Source organism: Artemia sp. Qi Xiang Cuo, chromosome 9, assembly GCF_049724085.1.
Source record: "Artemia sp. Qi Xiang Cuo chromosome 9, ASM4972408v1, whole genome shotgun sequence".
In the NCBI taxonomy this organism is placed as follows: domain Eukaryota; kingdom Metazoa; phylum Arthropoda; class Branchiopoda; order Anostraca; family Artemiidae; genus Artemia; species Artemia sp. Qi Xiang Cuo.
Genome location: NC_142802.1, coordinates 76744327 through 76759214, shown reverse-complemented (window position 1 = coordinate 76759214; position 14888 = coordinate 76744327). Strand labels below are relative to the sequence as shown.

At 38.1% G+C, this 14888-nt stretch overlaps 1 protein-coding gene across 1 annotated transcript in view; it reads right to left on the bottom strand.

Moving 5' to 3' along the window:
• Impbeta11 (importin beta11) overlaps nt 1-3856 on the bottom strand; it is a 127375-nt gene extending 123519 nt beyond the window's left edge. Inside the window, exon 1 of the mRNA XM_089094189.1 lies at nt 3810-3856. Within this exon, the coding sequence (XP_088950315.1) occupies nt 3810-3836 (27 nt within the window). The 5' untranslated portion in view covers nt 3837-3856. The remainder of the gene's footprint in view (nt 1-3809) is intronic.
• Nucleotides 3857-14888: the final 11032 nt, after the last annotated feature.

Below are 14888 nucleotides of genomic sequence, written 5' to 3'. Positions count from 1 at the left end.
AAGGACTCGTTCAATTGGAAATTGAAAGGACTAGTGCCTTTTTTAATAGTTGAAAGTGATTGGATAGCAACTAACACTCCTCTCACACCCAATATTTTCCTAAGCACATCCAATCAATATTTTGAGATATTCATTTCGTTCAATGTAGTTGAATGTTCTGGAAATTAGGTTTTTTATGATGATAACCCTCTCAGACCCCTCAGTGCAAGGGTTATAAGTTATGCCCTGGGGGCATATAAGGTTTATATAGAAAGTTGTAGTAGAAAATTCAAAAAGGGCTCATTTGATTGGAAATTGAAATTGCCCTTTTTAATAGTCAAAAGTGTGTGGAGAGTAATTAAACCCCCTCTCACGCAAAGCATTTCCCCACATACATTCAATCAAAGTTTAGAGATAGCCATTCTGTTCAATGTAGTTGAAAGTTCTGGAAATTATGTATTCAAGGATGACAAATCCCCCAGAGTCCCCAGGGCAAAGGTAAGTTATGCCCTGGAGGCATATAAGGTTTTTATAGAAAGAGTTGTTGTAAAACTTCAAAAGGGACTCATTCAATTGGAAATTGAGATGGCTAGTGCTCTTTTAAAAGTAAAAAGTGATTGGAGGGTAACTAGCCCCCCTCTCACAACCACCATTCCTCCAAACACTTTCAATCTAAATTTTCAGATAGCCATTTTCTTCAACATAGTAGAAAGTTCTGGAAATTATATCTTTGGGAATGACATCCCCCCCAGCCCACAGGGCAAGGGTTGTAAGTTACGCACTGGAGGCATGTAAGGTTTTTATAGAAAGTTTTGTATTAGAAACTTCAAAAGGGCTCATTTGATTGGAAATTGAAAGGGCTAGTGCCACTTTTAATAGTTGAAAGTGACGGGAGAGTGGCTAACACTCCTCTCACGCCCACCATTTCCCCAAATACATCCAATCAAAATTTTGAGATAGCCATTTTGTTTAACATAGTTGAAAGTTCTGGAAATTAGGTCTTAGAGGCTGACAACCAACCTAACAGCCCATAGGGTAAGGGTTGTAATTTATGCCCTGGGGGCATATAAGGTGTTTTTAGAAAGCGTTACTGTTTCAAAAAGGGCTCATTCAATTGGACATTGAAAGACCTAGTGCCCTTTTTGGCACTAGACCTTCCCAGCCCCTATGCCTTCCCAAGGCCACAACAAAATTTGCACTTTACTGAAAAAAATACAAATGTATGCACATTGTCCATTTAATATACATATACTGATACTTAGTAATCAAAATGTTAATATTATCTGATTTATTAAAGTTATAAAAGTAAAAACATTTATATTTTTTTCAGTAAAGTGCATATTTTGTTCTGGCCTTGGGAAGGCATAGGGGTTTTGAGCCCAACTTTATGTTAATTTCTGCTTGTTTTGAATTTGACTTGGTTATTTACTTTAATTTCTGTTTGTTTTGTTTTTCATTTATTTATTGATGCTGATTTGTGGTAGTTTCACGCTTGGTAGATTATTTGATTTTTTTTAATGGAGTTCTTTACTTTTCTTTGAAAAACTTATTTTGTGGAAAGTTTTTTTAATTAATTCCTTGTATGAACTGAATGGCACATCAATCTGATCTGTTTGCTTTTTTGCTATCCTTGAGACTTCTGGCAGTATAGATGTAAGAACAGTCCACCTCATAAAGAGACATGTTAAGAAACAATTCTTACTTCATAATATGTGCAATAATCCTAGTAAATATATTTTGCAGTGGGATAACCTTTATCTTCAGTTCTTTCCTTGTTTTCCAGTCTTCTAAGAAATTCATGAATTTCTTTGAACCTATATATTAACAGAGTATATACCCCTACCCAGGAACATCCCAAGGCTCATTTCATTGGGGGAGGGGACAATCTTTAATATTTACTTAACGACTACTTGATTTTTGCAGAATTTTCTGCATAAATCAAGAATTTTGCTAAATTTTGGCTGATTTTGCAAACTTTCTGCAAAAATTTTCACCTTTGGCAAACATTTTACCAAAAGCCAAAAAAAGATGCAGGGTAGCACACCTCTCCTTGCCCCCCTCCCCCCCTCAGGATTCCCCTGTCCCTACTCCCTTATGTGCAAATATATAACTAGAATTGCATTCTGAATCTAAATATAACCTTCATTTGCATCACAAGTGAACTTTACCCCAACCCTAAATATATCCAAATCAGGGTGGGCTATATACTTGCACATCATGGGGGTGGGGTTTAGGTTCATTTTTAATGCAACTGAATATTACATTTAGATTCAGAATGCAATTCTGGGTAAATATTTGCACATTAGGGGGGTGGGGGTATATACTCTGTTAATATATATGTTCTAAAAAAATCATGAGATTTCTTAGAAAAACTGGAAAAACAAGGAAAAAAGTAAAGATAAAGGTCCCCCTGCTGCAAAATGTATTTACTAGGATCATTGTGCATATTATGAAGTAAGAATTGTTTTCTTAACATGTGTCCTTATGTGGTGAACTACTCATACATCTATATTGTTTTTTACCTTACTTTTGCTTGACTGGCAGCTGAGTAAAAGGGTCCTTAACATGGCTTGCTACAGATACAAGGTCCAAGCTGTTCTTCTTAAATAGCCAACTGGGTGGTAAAATCAGTCCAGATGCATTATTAAAAGACTAAATGCTACTTTCAGATAAGATGATGTGACAGCAGTCAATAAGGATTTTGCTTTTAGTACAGTTGTGAATTTTGCTCAGCTGCTGATGATTTCAAGAGCTTCCATGATTCTAGGGAGCTCTACCATAAACTGCATTGAGTAAGTGTGCCTTTTTAATCCAGGATGTCTCACACATGCCAGTTAGCTGTGTTCTAATACATGAATTCAGCAACATTTCTTCTCTGAGTGTATTGTCAATGATTGGAGTAGCTGGTAATTTTTTTTGTCATTCATATTATTGACTTATGAATAAAGTAAATGTACCACTTGATGCCTTTTTTTATGCTCTTTCCAAATATTGTAATCATTTTTGTTGGAAATGAATTTTACCCCCTGCTCTATATATACCAATTCAGGGTGTATATTTGCACATTAGGGGGGGGGGGGGGGGTTTAACTTACTTCTCATTTACAAAATAAATAAAATTTTCCCCCCACCCCTCTAATTTGCAAATATAAACCCTGAATTGGTATATAGAGGGGTGGGGGTAAAATTCATTTCCAACAAAAATGATTACTATTTTTGGAAAGAGCATAAAAAAAGGCATCAAGTGGTATGTTTACTTTATTCATAAGTCAATAATACAAATAATGAAACATTTACCAAATAGCCTTCAAGGTGAAATGGTGATTCTTCCCATAGCTGTGTCCTTTGAGTCCAGGCTTGACAAGGGAAAAAATCACAAGTGATGGAAATATGAGTGGTAGGCATGCCACTTGTCATACCTAACCATTTCAAATAGGCCTATCCAAAGCTGCTATTGTATGCTGGCATTGGCTTTGAACTGCTGGAAAATGGTCATCACAGGCCTTACCTACCTTGCAGTTAGTTTTAGGTCTAGCCTACCAAGTGGGCATAAATCGCATCTCTCCAGCAGACCTCTCTTATGGCATGTCACTGGGCTCTAATACAATGGCGAATATTCACCATTTTCAACAGGGAGCACAAAAGATTCAGTATGGACTTTAATTTTGCTGATAATTGCAAATGAAGGTAGGTTGACGTAAAAAATCTCCCTAAGCTTAGCTTGAGGTCATTTGTCAAGATAAAAAAAATTGTATCACAGTAGGCTGTTTGAAATATCAAAAATTTTAACTAATATTTGCCTTTGTTTCTGAAATTATAAGAAATACTTACAGCTTCTAAAACTTTCAATACGTCCATATTAGTAAAACCACGCTTGCCTAATAATTTTAAAAATGTTTCTTTATCAACTGCCATCTACATTATAAGTAAATGTTCACTTCATTAAGAAAGCGTTATTCCATTCACTCCTTACTTTCTATGTTTTAAAAAATAAACGTCAGCTTTAATAAACTAAAGAGGAATATAATTTTTTTTTTTATTAAGGAATGATTGATTCTCTGTCTAACCAAGTCCTTGTCATTTCTAACTTATTTTGACAGAGAAGAAATCATTCCTTTATAAAACAAGGAAAGTTCACTCTTTCGTTTTTAGTTAGTTGAAATGACCATTTTTTCGAATTGGAATGATACTATCTTAGTAGTAGAACAGGCCTAAGTTTACCTTGCCTTGTCATATATTTATCCAATTTTTTTTTTTTTTTTTTTTTTTTTTTTTTTTTTTTTTTGCAGCGTTCATATTTGGCTTTTACGGACAAAACACCGAGTGATTCTACCAGTTATCCAAATTATAAGAAGTGCCGCGTACACTTTGAAATTTGTCAGTTAAAATTTCTTGTATCACAGTGTACGATCAAATTTTCATATTTTAACTTTTAAGTTTGATATTAATATCTTAAAATGATAGCAATTTGTAATCGGGCTCATTGAAAACCCCGTTATGTCGGCTTTACTTAAAAAAAAAAACACACAGTTGTTTTGGATTTTCAATGTTCTTATTAACTTTTTGGTATTTCTGTAAATCATCAAGTCAAAACAAGAGTTAAAATGCCCTAAATCCTATTGTTTTCCATAGGTTTTTATCCATTTCCAAGGATTTTCCGAGATAGTCCTGCAATAAAAGTCGGAAAGGTTAAATTCGGAAAGGAAAATCATCTGTGCACAGATACTTTAAAAGAGTGACCGGAAAATTATTTTCTGTAGATAATTGTAATATTCTTACCTTTCTGTTCTAGGTGACCTGGGTTTCTATTTCAATTGAATAAACATTGAGACTTTCTACATGGTGTCAGATCCTCTAAAACAACATGGAAGCCAACGTCCCCTACCCTACCCTGCAATGGATTGGACAAGTGATAACCTTAAAGAGGCATGGACAAGATTTAAGAATCATGCAAAGCTGATGTTCCAAGGACCCCTTAGCGGAAAGACAGAAAAAGTGCAATGCGCCTTCCTGCTGATCTGGCTTGGAGATAAAGGGCGAGACATTTTTAGAACCTTTGCAATTACAGCTGATGAACAGGACAAAATTCAACCGTACATGGACAAGTTCAGTGAATATTTCCTCCCTCAGTGCAATACAGTGTTTCAAAGATACCTCTTTCATAAACGTGATCAACGAGATGGTGAACCAGTGGATCAATACATAACTGATCTGAATCTTTTAGCTCGTGAATGTGCATATTCCACAACAGCCATGAGAGATGAAATGGTAAGAGACCGACTTGTATGTGGCATCTCTTCAGCAAAAGTCAGAGAGAAACTCCTCCAAGCAGGTTCCAATCTAACTCTGTCACAAGCAATTACTATAGTGCGAACACATATAGAAACCCAGGTGCAGCTCAGGACAATGTCACAGCCTGATACTTGTGGCAGCCAAGCTTATCAAGAAACATGCATAAAGCATGAAGTGGATTTTGTCAGAAGGGCAAAGAAATCAAACCATGCTCCATCAGTAAGAAAATGCTATTTCTGTGGAGGGGATTACTCAACTTCCCACAAATGCCCCGCAAAAGGAGAAATATAAAGTAACTGTGACAAACCAAACCATTTTGCAAAGGTATGGAAAAGCAGCAAAAAGGTGGTGAACGTAATAAATCAACGACATCAAACAAACGAGCATCAACCAGACAGCAATAATGAGCTCTTCATTGACACCATAAACATGAACAAAGGGGATGATCAACCATTTGTGAAGCTCATAATCAACGAACACATCAGTATCCCTTTTAAAATTGACATAGGTGCACAGGCCAACATCAGACCTGAAGCTTTTATTTACACCCGTAAACCAAGGCCCAAAGTCAATAAGACGCTACAAATCCTTACTTATTTTGAAGGACATAAGATCCAAATACTTGACAATAGCAGCCTTAACTGCGCATACACCAATGGATGCACTGAGACAGAGCCCTTCTTCACAGTGAAAGACGCTCCCTTCCCCTTCCTAGGCTTCAAAACCGGCAAGAAACTAAAATTAATTAAGCTGATTCTTACTGTGACAAAACCAAACCCAGTCATCTAGGACTTCAACGACGCGTTCCACGGTATAGGACAGCTTAAAGGTGAGTGTCACATACCACTCAAAGAAGGAACTAAACCTAAGGATTTACCAGCCAGATGCATCCCAATATCTTTCTAAAATAGGTTCGAGAAGGACCTAGAAAGGATGGAGGCACTTGGGGTCATCAAAAAGGTTACTTACCCCACAGATTGGGTAAATGCTGCAGTTGTGGTTGAAAAGCCTGACAAAAGCCTCCGGGTCTGCATTGACCCGCAGGACCTGAACAAGGCCATCAAAAGACCCCACCCCCCAATGACCACATTTGACGAAGCAATACTAAAACACTCCGGTGCTAAATTTTTCACCAAGCTGGACGCCCGTCACGGATATTGGTATCTCGTCCTTGACAACGAATCATCTCAACTAACAACATTTAACACTCCATACAGCCAATACATGTTCAAACGCATGCCGTTTGGGTTGATTTCAGCGCAGGATGAATTTCAACGCCGTATCGAAGAGGCATTTAAAGGCATTAAAGGTTTTTCCGTCAAAGTCGATGACATCATTATATCTGGGGAAACCATAGAGGAGCACGACGCAAATGTTCACAGTGCACTAATCAGAGCACGCGAAAGGACTGTGAAATTCAACCTAAAAAAATGTGTGTTCGGGAGCGACAGCATACCATACTTTGGCAACATAATATCAAAAGGTGGTATCTACCCAGACCCACGAAAGGTCCGTGCACTGAAAGAAATGAGACCCCCATCTACCAGGGATGAACTACAGACCATACTGGGAATGATGACCTACCTAGCAAGGTACATTCCCAATCTAGCATCACTAAATCAGCCCCGACGTAACCTAGCAAAACAGCGACAGCTCAAGTGGGAACCACAACACGATAGTGGGAACAACATCAAAGAATCCATTTGCAGCTCATTGGCATTTTTTTTTATCCAAAAGCAGGGAACATCGAACTACAAGTTGACACTTCGAAGTTTGGCCTAGGAGCCACCCTTATTCAAAATGGGAAGTCAATATCCTTTGCATCACGCTCTTTGAACACCACCGAGCAAAACTACTCGCAGATAGAAAAGGAACTATACGCTATTCTCTTTGGCTGCATACACTACCACCAATACCTCCATGGCCAGAAGTTCATAATCATATTGGATCACAAGGCTCTCCAAGTGATCTTGAACCGCAAAATATCACAGTCGCCACCAAGAATCCAGTAGATCCGTCTGAGAATCCAACCATATAACTTCGCTATAAAAGTCCACCTGGGCAAAGAGATGTCAGTCGCTAATGCCCATTCATGCATGCATCTCCCCAAAGAGGATGGAGAGATGCGACAAGAGATCGAATCATATGTGCATTCTGTTATGTCAATCCAACCAACCAGCACTGACAGACTTAAAAAGCTCAAAGAAGAGACAGCAGCTGACACTCAATTGGTTGAGCTGGCTAAGACAATCAAAAGTGGTTGGCCAGCATCCAGAAGAAACCTCCCAGCAATTCTCATCCCATTCTGGTATATCCAGCATGACCTAACGGTCATAGACAAAATGATACTAAAAAGTGATTGCCTGGTCATACCCAAAAACTCCCGCAAAGATATCCTCAACTGCATGCATGCATAACATCTGGGTATCGAAAAAACCAAAAAGCGTGCTTGCTCCGTCATTTTTTGGCCAAGGATGACACTGCAATGCATGCACCAGACTCCAGAAGTCTAACCAGAAAGAGTCCTTGAGGCCACATGACATCCCTGACTTACCATGGGAAAAAATCAGTTGTGACCTCTTTTACAAAAACGGAGAATACTTCCTCATTACTGTCGACTATTACAGTCGATTTTTCGAAGTTGATAGATTGGGAAGCAGTACATATGCTCACAAAATAATTCCATACCTGAAAAATAACTTTGCTCGTTATGGAATTCCTTGTATGCTCATTACCGACAACAGCCCACAATTCACATAATCTGTCTTCCAAAAATTCATATTGGATTGGGAAATATCCCAGACCATATCCTCACCACATTTCCCCCCAATCAAACGGATTGGCAGAAAGGTCCGTACAGACGGCCAAAGATATCCTGAGTAAAACCGATATTGCTGGAAATGATTTTGAGCTGGCGTTTCTAGAGTACAGGAACACCCCAGTTAATGGTCTGGCCTCCCCATCTCAATTGCTAATGAGCAGAAATCTCAGATCAATAGTCCCATGCACCAAAGAAGTACTTGCACCAAAGACCATTCACCACAAGCAATTTCGACAGAATCGAATGAAGCAACAGTCACGCCAGAGCAAGTACTATGATCGACAGTCAAAGCAACTGAAACCCCTACAAATTGGACAACCTGTACAGGCCCAAATCCACGGCAAACTCTGGCTGGCAGGCATTATCAATAGTGCAGATGTGAATCCCAGATCCTACATAGTCGAGACAAACAACAGAGCAACCTACAAAAGGAACAGGCGCCACATAAAGATAGTCTGTTAGCAACCTCAGTCACCAGACGCCACCACAGCTGAAGAGATTCCCCATACAGATACTCCAACCACACCACTGAGTCTATCAGAAACAATGCCAACCCCCGTCCCTAGAACACCAGATGAAAACCGTCTGAAACCCTTCACTCGCGTTCATAGCCCAACATTTAACAGGCCCATACCTGTACCAAGCACCAGTCACGTGACCCATACAGAACTCCATGATACCACCTACATAACCCGTACCGGTCGCGCTTTGAATCCAGTCCAGAGGCTTAACCTGTGAAATGGTAATCCGTGAATTAAAGGAATACCACCACCACCCTGTTTCAAAAGTGAAGTGAACATTGTGAAAAAAAAAAAAAAAAAAAGGGGAGCGAGCCTAGCGCCTCCTCATAAAGAAATATAGTAATTTATTATGGCAGTGTGTTTAGTATTTAAAAGTGGAATTTGTTTATCATGTTTTGTACCAGCTCGCTAGTTTGGAAAGGAGGAAGGATGTAATATTCTTACCTTTCTGTTCTAGGTGACCTGGGTTTCTATTTCAATTGAATAAACATTGAGACTTTCTACATAATTAAGATTGTCGAAGAAACTGATTGAATCAGAAGATTTGGGTGCTTTTGATTATTCAGTTCATAGAAAAACCAACGCTTTTCAAAGGTATTTCCAAGTACTGAAATGTTATTTGCACTTGTGGACATGTTCCTGCCATTGGTAAAAGCAATTTTTAACAAAAATGGATTTAAGCACTTCAGGCAGATTAAAAACAGATTTAAAAGCTGATTAAAACAAACGCAACAGCGATTTTAGTTTGAACAAACTTGAAAAATTCGAAATCTAGTTTTCCTCGGTCTTTATTATGAGATTCAAACAAAACTTAACATTTTTGGAATACTATTTAAGCATTTTAACTCTATGTATATTAAATGTTTTTTATTTGTCTGTATTGAAGCATCTTCGAAATGTGTCGTATTGCTGCAATTAATTAAGAAAAACTTTTTCCACAAAATAACTTTTTCAAAGAAAAGTAAAGAACTTCATTAAACAAAAAATGAGCAAAAATAAAATCAAATAATCTACCAAGCGTGCAACTACCACAAATCAGCCTCAATAAATAAATGACACCCAAAACGAGCAGAAATTACAATAAAAAACCGAGTCAAACTCAAAACAAGCCGAAAATAACATAAAGTTAGGCTCAAAACCCCTATGCCTTCCCAAGGCCAGAACAAAATTTGCACTTTACTGAAAAAAATGTAAATGTTTTTACTTTTATAACTTTAATAAATCAAATAATTTTAACATTTTGATTACTAAATATCAGTATATGTATATTAAATTGACAATGCACACTCATTTGTATCTTTTCCGTAAAGTACAAATTTTGTTCTGGCCTTGGGAAGGCATTGGGGTTTTGCGCCCAACTTATGTTAATTTCTGCTCGTTTTGAATTTGACTCGGTTTTTTATTGTAATTTCTGCTCGTTTTGGGTTTCATTTATTCATCGATGCTGATTTGTGGTAGTTTCTAGCTTGGTAGATTATTTGATTTTATTTTTGCTCATTTTTTAATTTAATGGAGTTCTTTACTTTTCTTTGAAAAACTTATTTTGTGGAAAAAGTTTTTCCTAATTAATTTCTGTTCGTTTAATATTGAAATAGTCTTTTCAAGGGAAAAGAAAACAACACTTTACATCTTTTCGTTTTTTAAGACATTATAGTTTGGCCTGCTATTTGTATGCTGGAGAAAAATTTTCAACAATTTTTAACAAAATACATCATTTTAAAAATCTGGACACAAATAGTACTGTTTAACTTAGTTTCATACCTCCTCTAGTTGACCTGAAATTGAAAACTTGATACCATTTGCAAAAAAATCTTTTTACTTTCTTTGATAGCTTTGATACACTTACACTATTTTGATTTGGTTAAATTTTAAGAGCAGAAGTGGCCTCGAAAGTTTGAACATAATACCTTCAGTCGTTCTTGGGATACTGCTGAGATGCATTATTGGGAATTAGCATTATCACAGTGCATTTTGATTTAATCTTAAGGCAACATTTTGTTTTTAAACATAATATGCCAATAGGAGGATGGGAGTGGAAGGAGGATTAGTTGCCCTCAAATCACTTTTGACTATTAAAAAGGGCATCAACCCTTTCTATTTTCAATCGAAGGAGCCCCTTTCGAAGTTCCCACGACAACTCCTTCGATACGAAGTTCCCTGGTCTAAACAACAACAACAACAACAAATATTACTAATCACTTTCGACTACTAAAAAGGGCACTGACCTTTGAAATTCCAATTGAATTAGCCTTTTTTGAAGTTTTTACGACAACGCCTTCTATAAAAACCTTATATGCACCCAGGGCATAACTTAAAACCCTTGCCCTGAGAGTTGTGGGGGAGTATCCTTCTCAAAAACATATTTTCTATCTGGAAATCAACTAGCCTACTCTAAACAAAATGGCTAAATCAAAAATTTGATTGGATGTGTTTGGGTGACTGATGGACGTGGGGGGGGGCTAGGTGCCCTCCAATCAGTTTTGACTATCAAAAAGGGCACTAGCCCTTTGAATTTCCAATCAAATGAGCCCCTTTTGAAGTTTCTATGACAATACCTTTTATAAAAAGCTTATATACCCCAGGACACAACTTAAAACCCTTGCCCTGAGGGTTGTTGGGGAGTGTACTCCTCAAAAACATATTTTCTATCTGGAAATCAACTACGCTGAACAAAATGCCTAGATCAAAATTTTGATTGGATGTTTTTTGGGGAATGATGGGCGTGGGGGAGGGGCTAGTTCGCCTCCAATCACTTTCGACTATTAAGAAGGGAACTAGCCCTTTGAATTTCCAATCGAATGAGCCTGTTTTGAAGTTTCTACGACAACGCTTTCTTATTAATCCTTATATGCCCCCAGGGCATAACTTAAGCCCTTGTCCTGAGGGCTGTGGGGGAGTGTATTCTGGGGTGTGTCCTCCTAAAAAAAATATTTTCTATCTAGAAAACAACTAGATTACGCTGAACAAAATGGCTATCTCAAAATTCTGATTGGATGTGTTTGGGGTAGTGATGAACGTGCGGGGCTAGTTGCCCTCGAATCACTTTCAACTATTAAAAAAGGCACTAGCCCTTTGAATTCCCAATCGAATGAGCCTGTTTTAAAGTTTCTACGAAAATGCCTTCTATAAAACCTTATATGCCCACAGGGCATAGCTTACAACACTTGCCCTGGAGGTTGTGGGGGAGTGTCCTCCTCAAAAACATATTTTCTATCTGGAAATCAACTACGCTGAACAAAATGGCTATCTCAAAATTTTGATTGGATATGTTTGGGGGAATGATGGGCGTGGGAGGGCTATTTTCCCTTCAATCCCTTTTGACTTTTAAAAAAGGCACTAGCCCTTTGAATTTCCAATGGAATGAGCCTGTTTTGAAGTTTTTATGACAACGCCTTCTATAAAAAAGCCTATATGCCCCCAGAGCTTAACTTAAAACCTTTGCCCTGAGGGTTGCGGGGGAGTATCCTCCTCAAAAGCACATTTTCTATCTGGAAATTACCTACTCTGAACAAAATGGCTATCTCACAATTTTGATTGGATGTGTTTGGGGGAACGATGGACGTAGGAGGGGGGGCTAGTTGCCCTCCAATCACTTTTGACTGTTAAAAAGGGCAAACGCCCTTTGAATTTCCAATCGAATGGGCCTGTTTTGAAGTTTCTACGACAACACCTTCTATAAAAACCTTATATGCTCCCATGGTATAACTTAAAACCCTTGCCCCGAGGGTTGTTGGGGAGAGTCCTCTTCAAAAATATATTTTCTATCTGGAAATCAGCTACGCTGACAAAATGGCTATTTCAAAATTTTGATTTGATGTGTTTGGAAGAATGATGGGCTTGGGGGAGGGGGGGCTAGTTGCCCTCCAATCACTTTCGACTATTAAAAAGGGCACTAGGCCTTTAAATTTCCAATTAAATGAGCCTGTTTTGACGTTTCTACGACAACGCCTTCTATAAAAGCCTTATATGCCCCCAGGGCATAACTTAAAACCCTTGCCCTGAGGGTTGTGGGGAATGACCTTCTCAAAAATATATTTTCTATCTGGAAATCAACTACGCTGAACAAAATGGCTATCTCAAAATTTTGATTGGATGTGTTTGGGGGAAAGATGGGCGTGTGGGGGGGGGGCTAGTTGCCCTCCAATCCATTTGGACTATTAAAAAGGGCACTAGCCGTTTGAATTTTCAATCGAATGAGCCTTTTCGAAGTTTCTACGACAACGCCTTCAAAAACCTTCAAAAACCTTATATGCCCCCAAGGCATAACTTAAAACCCTTGCCCTGAGGGTTGTGGGGGAGTGTCCTCCTCAAAAACACATTTTCACTCTTGAAATCAACTACGCTGAACAATATGGCTATCTCAAAATTTTGATTGGATGTGTTTGGGGAAATGATGGGCGTGGGGGGGGCTAGTTGCCCTCCAATCACTTTCCACTATTAAAAGGGGCACTATCCCTTTGAATTTTCAATCAAATGAGCCTGTTTTGAAGTTTCTACGACGACGCCTTCAATAAAAACCTTATATACCCCTGGGCATAATTTAAACCCCTTGCCCTGTGGGTTGTGAGGGAGTGTCGTCCTCAAAAACAGATATTCCATCTGGAAAACAAATATATTGAATAAAATGGCTATCTGCAAAGTTCGATGGATCTGTCTGGGGGAACGGTGGGCGTGGGGGGTACTTGCAATCCAGTCACTTTCGACTATTAAAAAGGCACTAGCCCTTTGAATTTCCAATCGAATGAGCCTGTTTTGAAGTTTCTATGACAACGCCTTCTATAAAAAACCTTATATTCCCCCAGGGCATAACATAACACTCTTGCCCTGAGGGTTGTGGGGGAGGTTCCTCCTCAAAAACATATTTTCTATCTGGACATCAACTACGCTCAACAAAATGGCTATCTCAAAATTTTGATTGGATGTGTTTGGGGGAATTATTGGCTTGAGGGGGGGGGGCTAGCTGCCCTCCAATCACTTTCGACTATTAAAAAGGGCACTAGAACTCTCGATTTATAATCGAATGAGCCCCTTTTAAAGTCTCTACGACGACCCCTTCTATATTAAGGGCCCTGCTTTAAAGAAAAATAAACTGTAAATTGTCAACATTGATCTTATATGCCCTCAGGGTATAACTTAAAACCCTTGTCCTGAGGGTTGTGGGGGAGTATCCTCCTCAAAAAGATACTTTCTACCTGGAAATCAACTACCCTGAACAAAACGGCTATCTCAAAATTTTGATTGGATGTGTTTGGGGGAATGACGGGCGTGGGGGGGGGCTAGTTGCCCTCCAATAACTTTCGGCTATTAATAAGGGTACTAGCCACTTTAATTTCCAATCGAATGAGCCCTTTTCGAAGTTTCTACGACAACTCCTTCGATACGAAGTGCCCGGGTATGGAGAAAAAAAAAACACATTGTGCCCACATCGTTCTTTACTTAGGCAGCGCTAGCGCGCTGCCTATGATATAAAATCAGTAATAGAAGAGACCAGTTACAGTCTCATTCAACATAAATTACAGATAAATACACGATATTTTTGGTAGATAAAAACCGGTTAGTATTTTCATAGAATAGCTTAGATAGTGATACGACAAAGACAATAGTTTTGTCCAAAGTCTATCACAAGCTCTAGCACAGTCGAAATCGCTTCTTATGTTAAGTTAGAAAAAAACAAAACAATGAACAAACTTTAATATCTATTAAAAAACGAGACGTGCCATACAGAATATCAACAGAATATTGAGAAATCCAAGAAATACACATACCTTTAAAATCGGAATTTCATTTTTACTTCAAATATAACATTCATTTGCATCGCTAATGAACTTTACCCCTTCCCCCCTAATGGTCAAATATATAGCCTGAATTGTATATATGCACGGAATTTTCCATTCGTCACTTTTTTCTTCAAATTAAATTAACGATTTATCAAAACAATGAAAGATTCAATGCACTATAGGATTCATGTAAAATTAAATTAAAAAAACAAGTTTTTTAAATTTAAGGTAAGGAGCGACATTAAAACTTAAAACGAACAGAAATTATTCCGTATATGAAAGGGGCTGTCCCCTCCTCAACGCCTCGCTCTTTACGCTAAAGTTTGAATCTGTCTCACAACTCTATTTTTGTTAAACAATAAAAAACTTTAGCGTAAAGAGCGAGGCGTTGAGGAGGGGACAGCCCCTTTCATATACGGAATAATTTCTGTTAGTTTTAAGTTTTAATGTCGCTCCTTACTTTAAGTTTAAAAAACTTGTTTTTTTAATTTAATTTCTG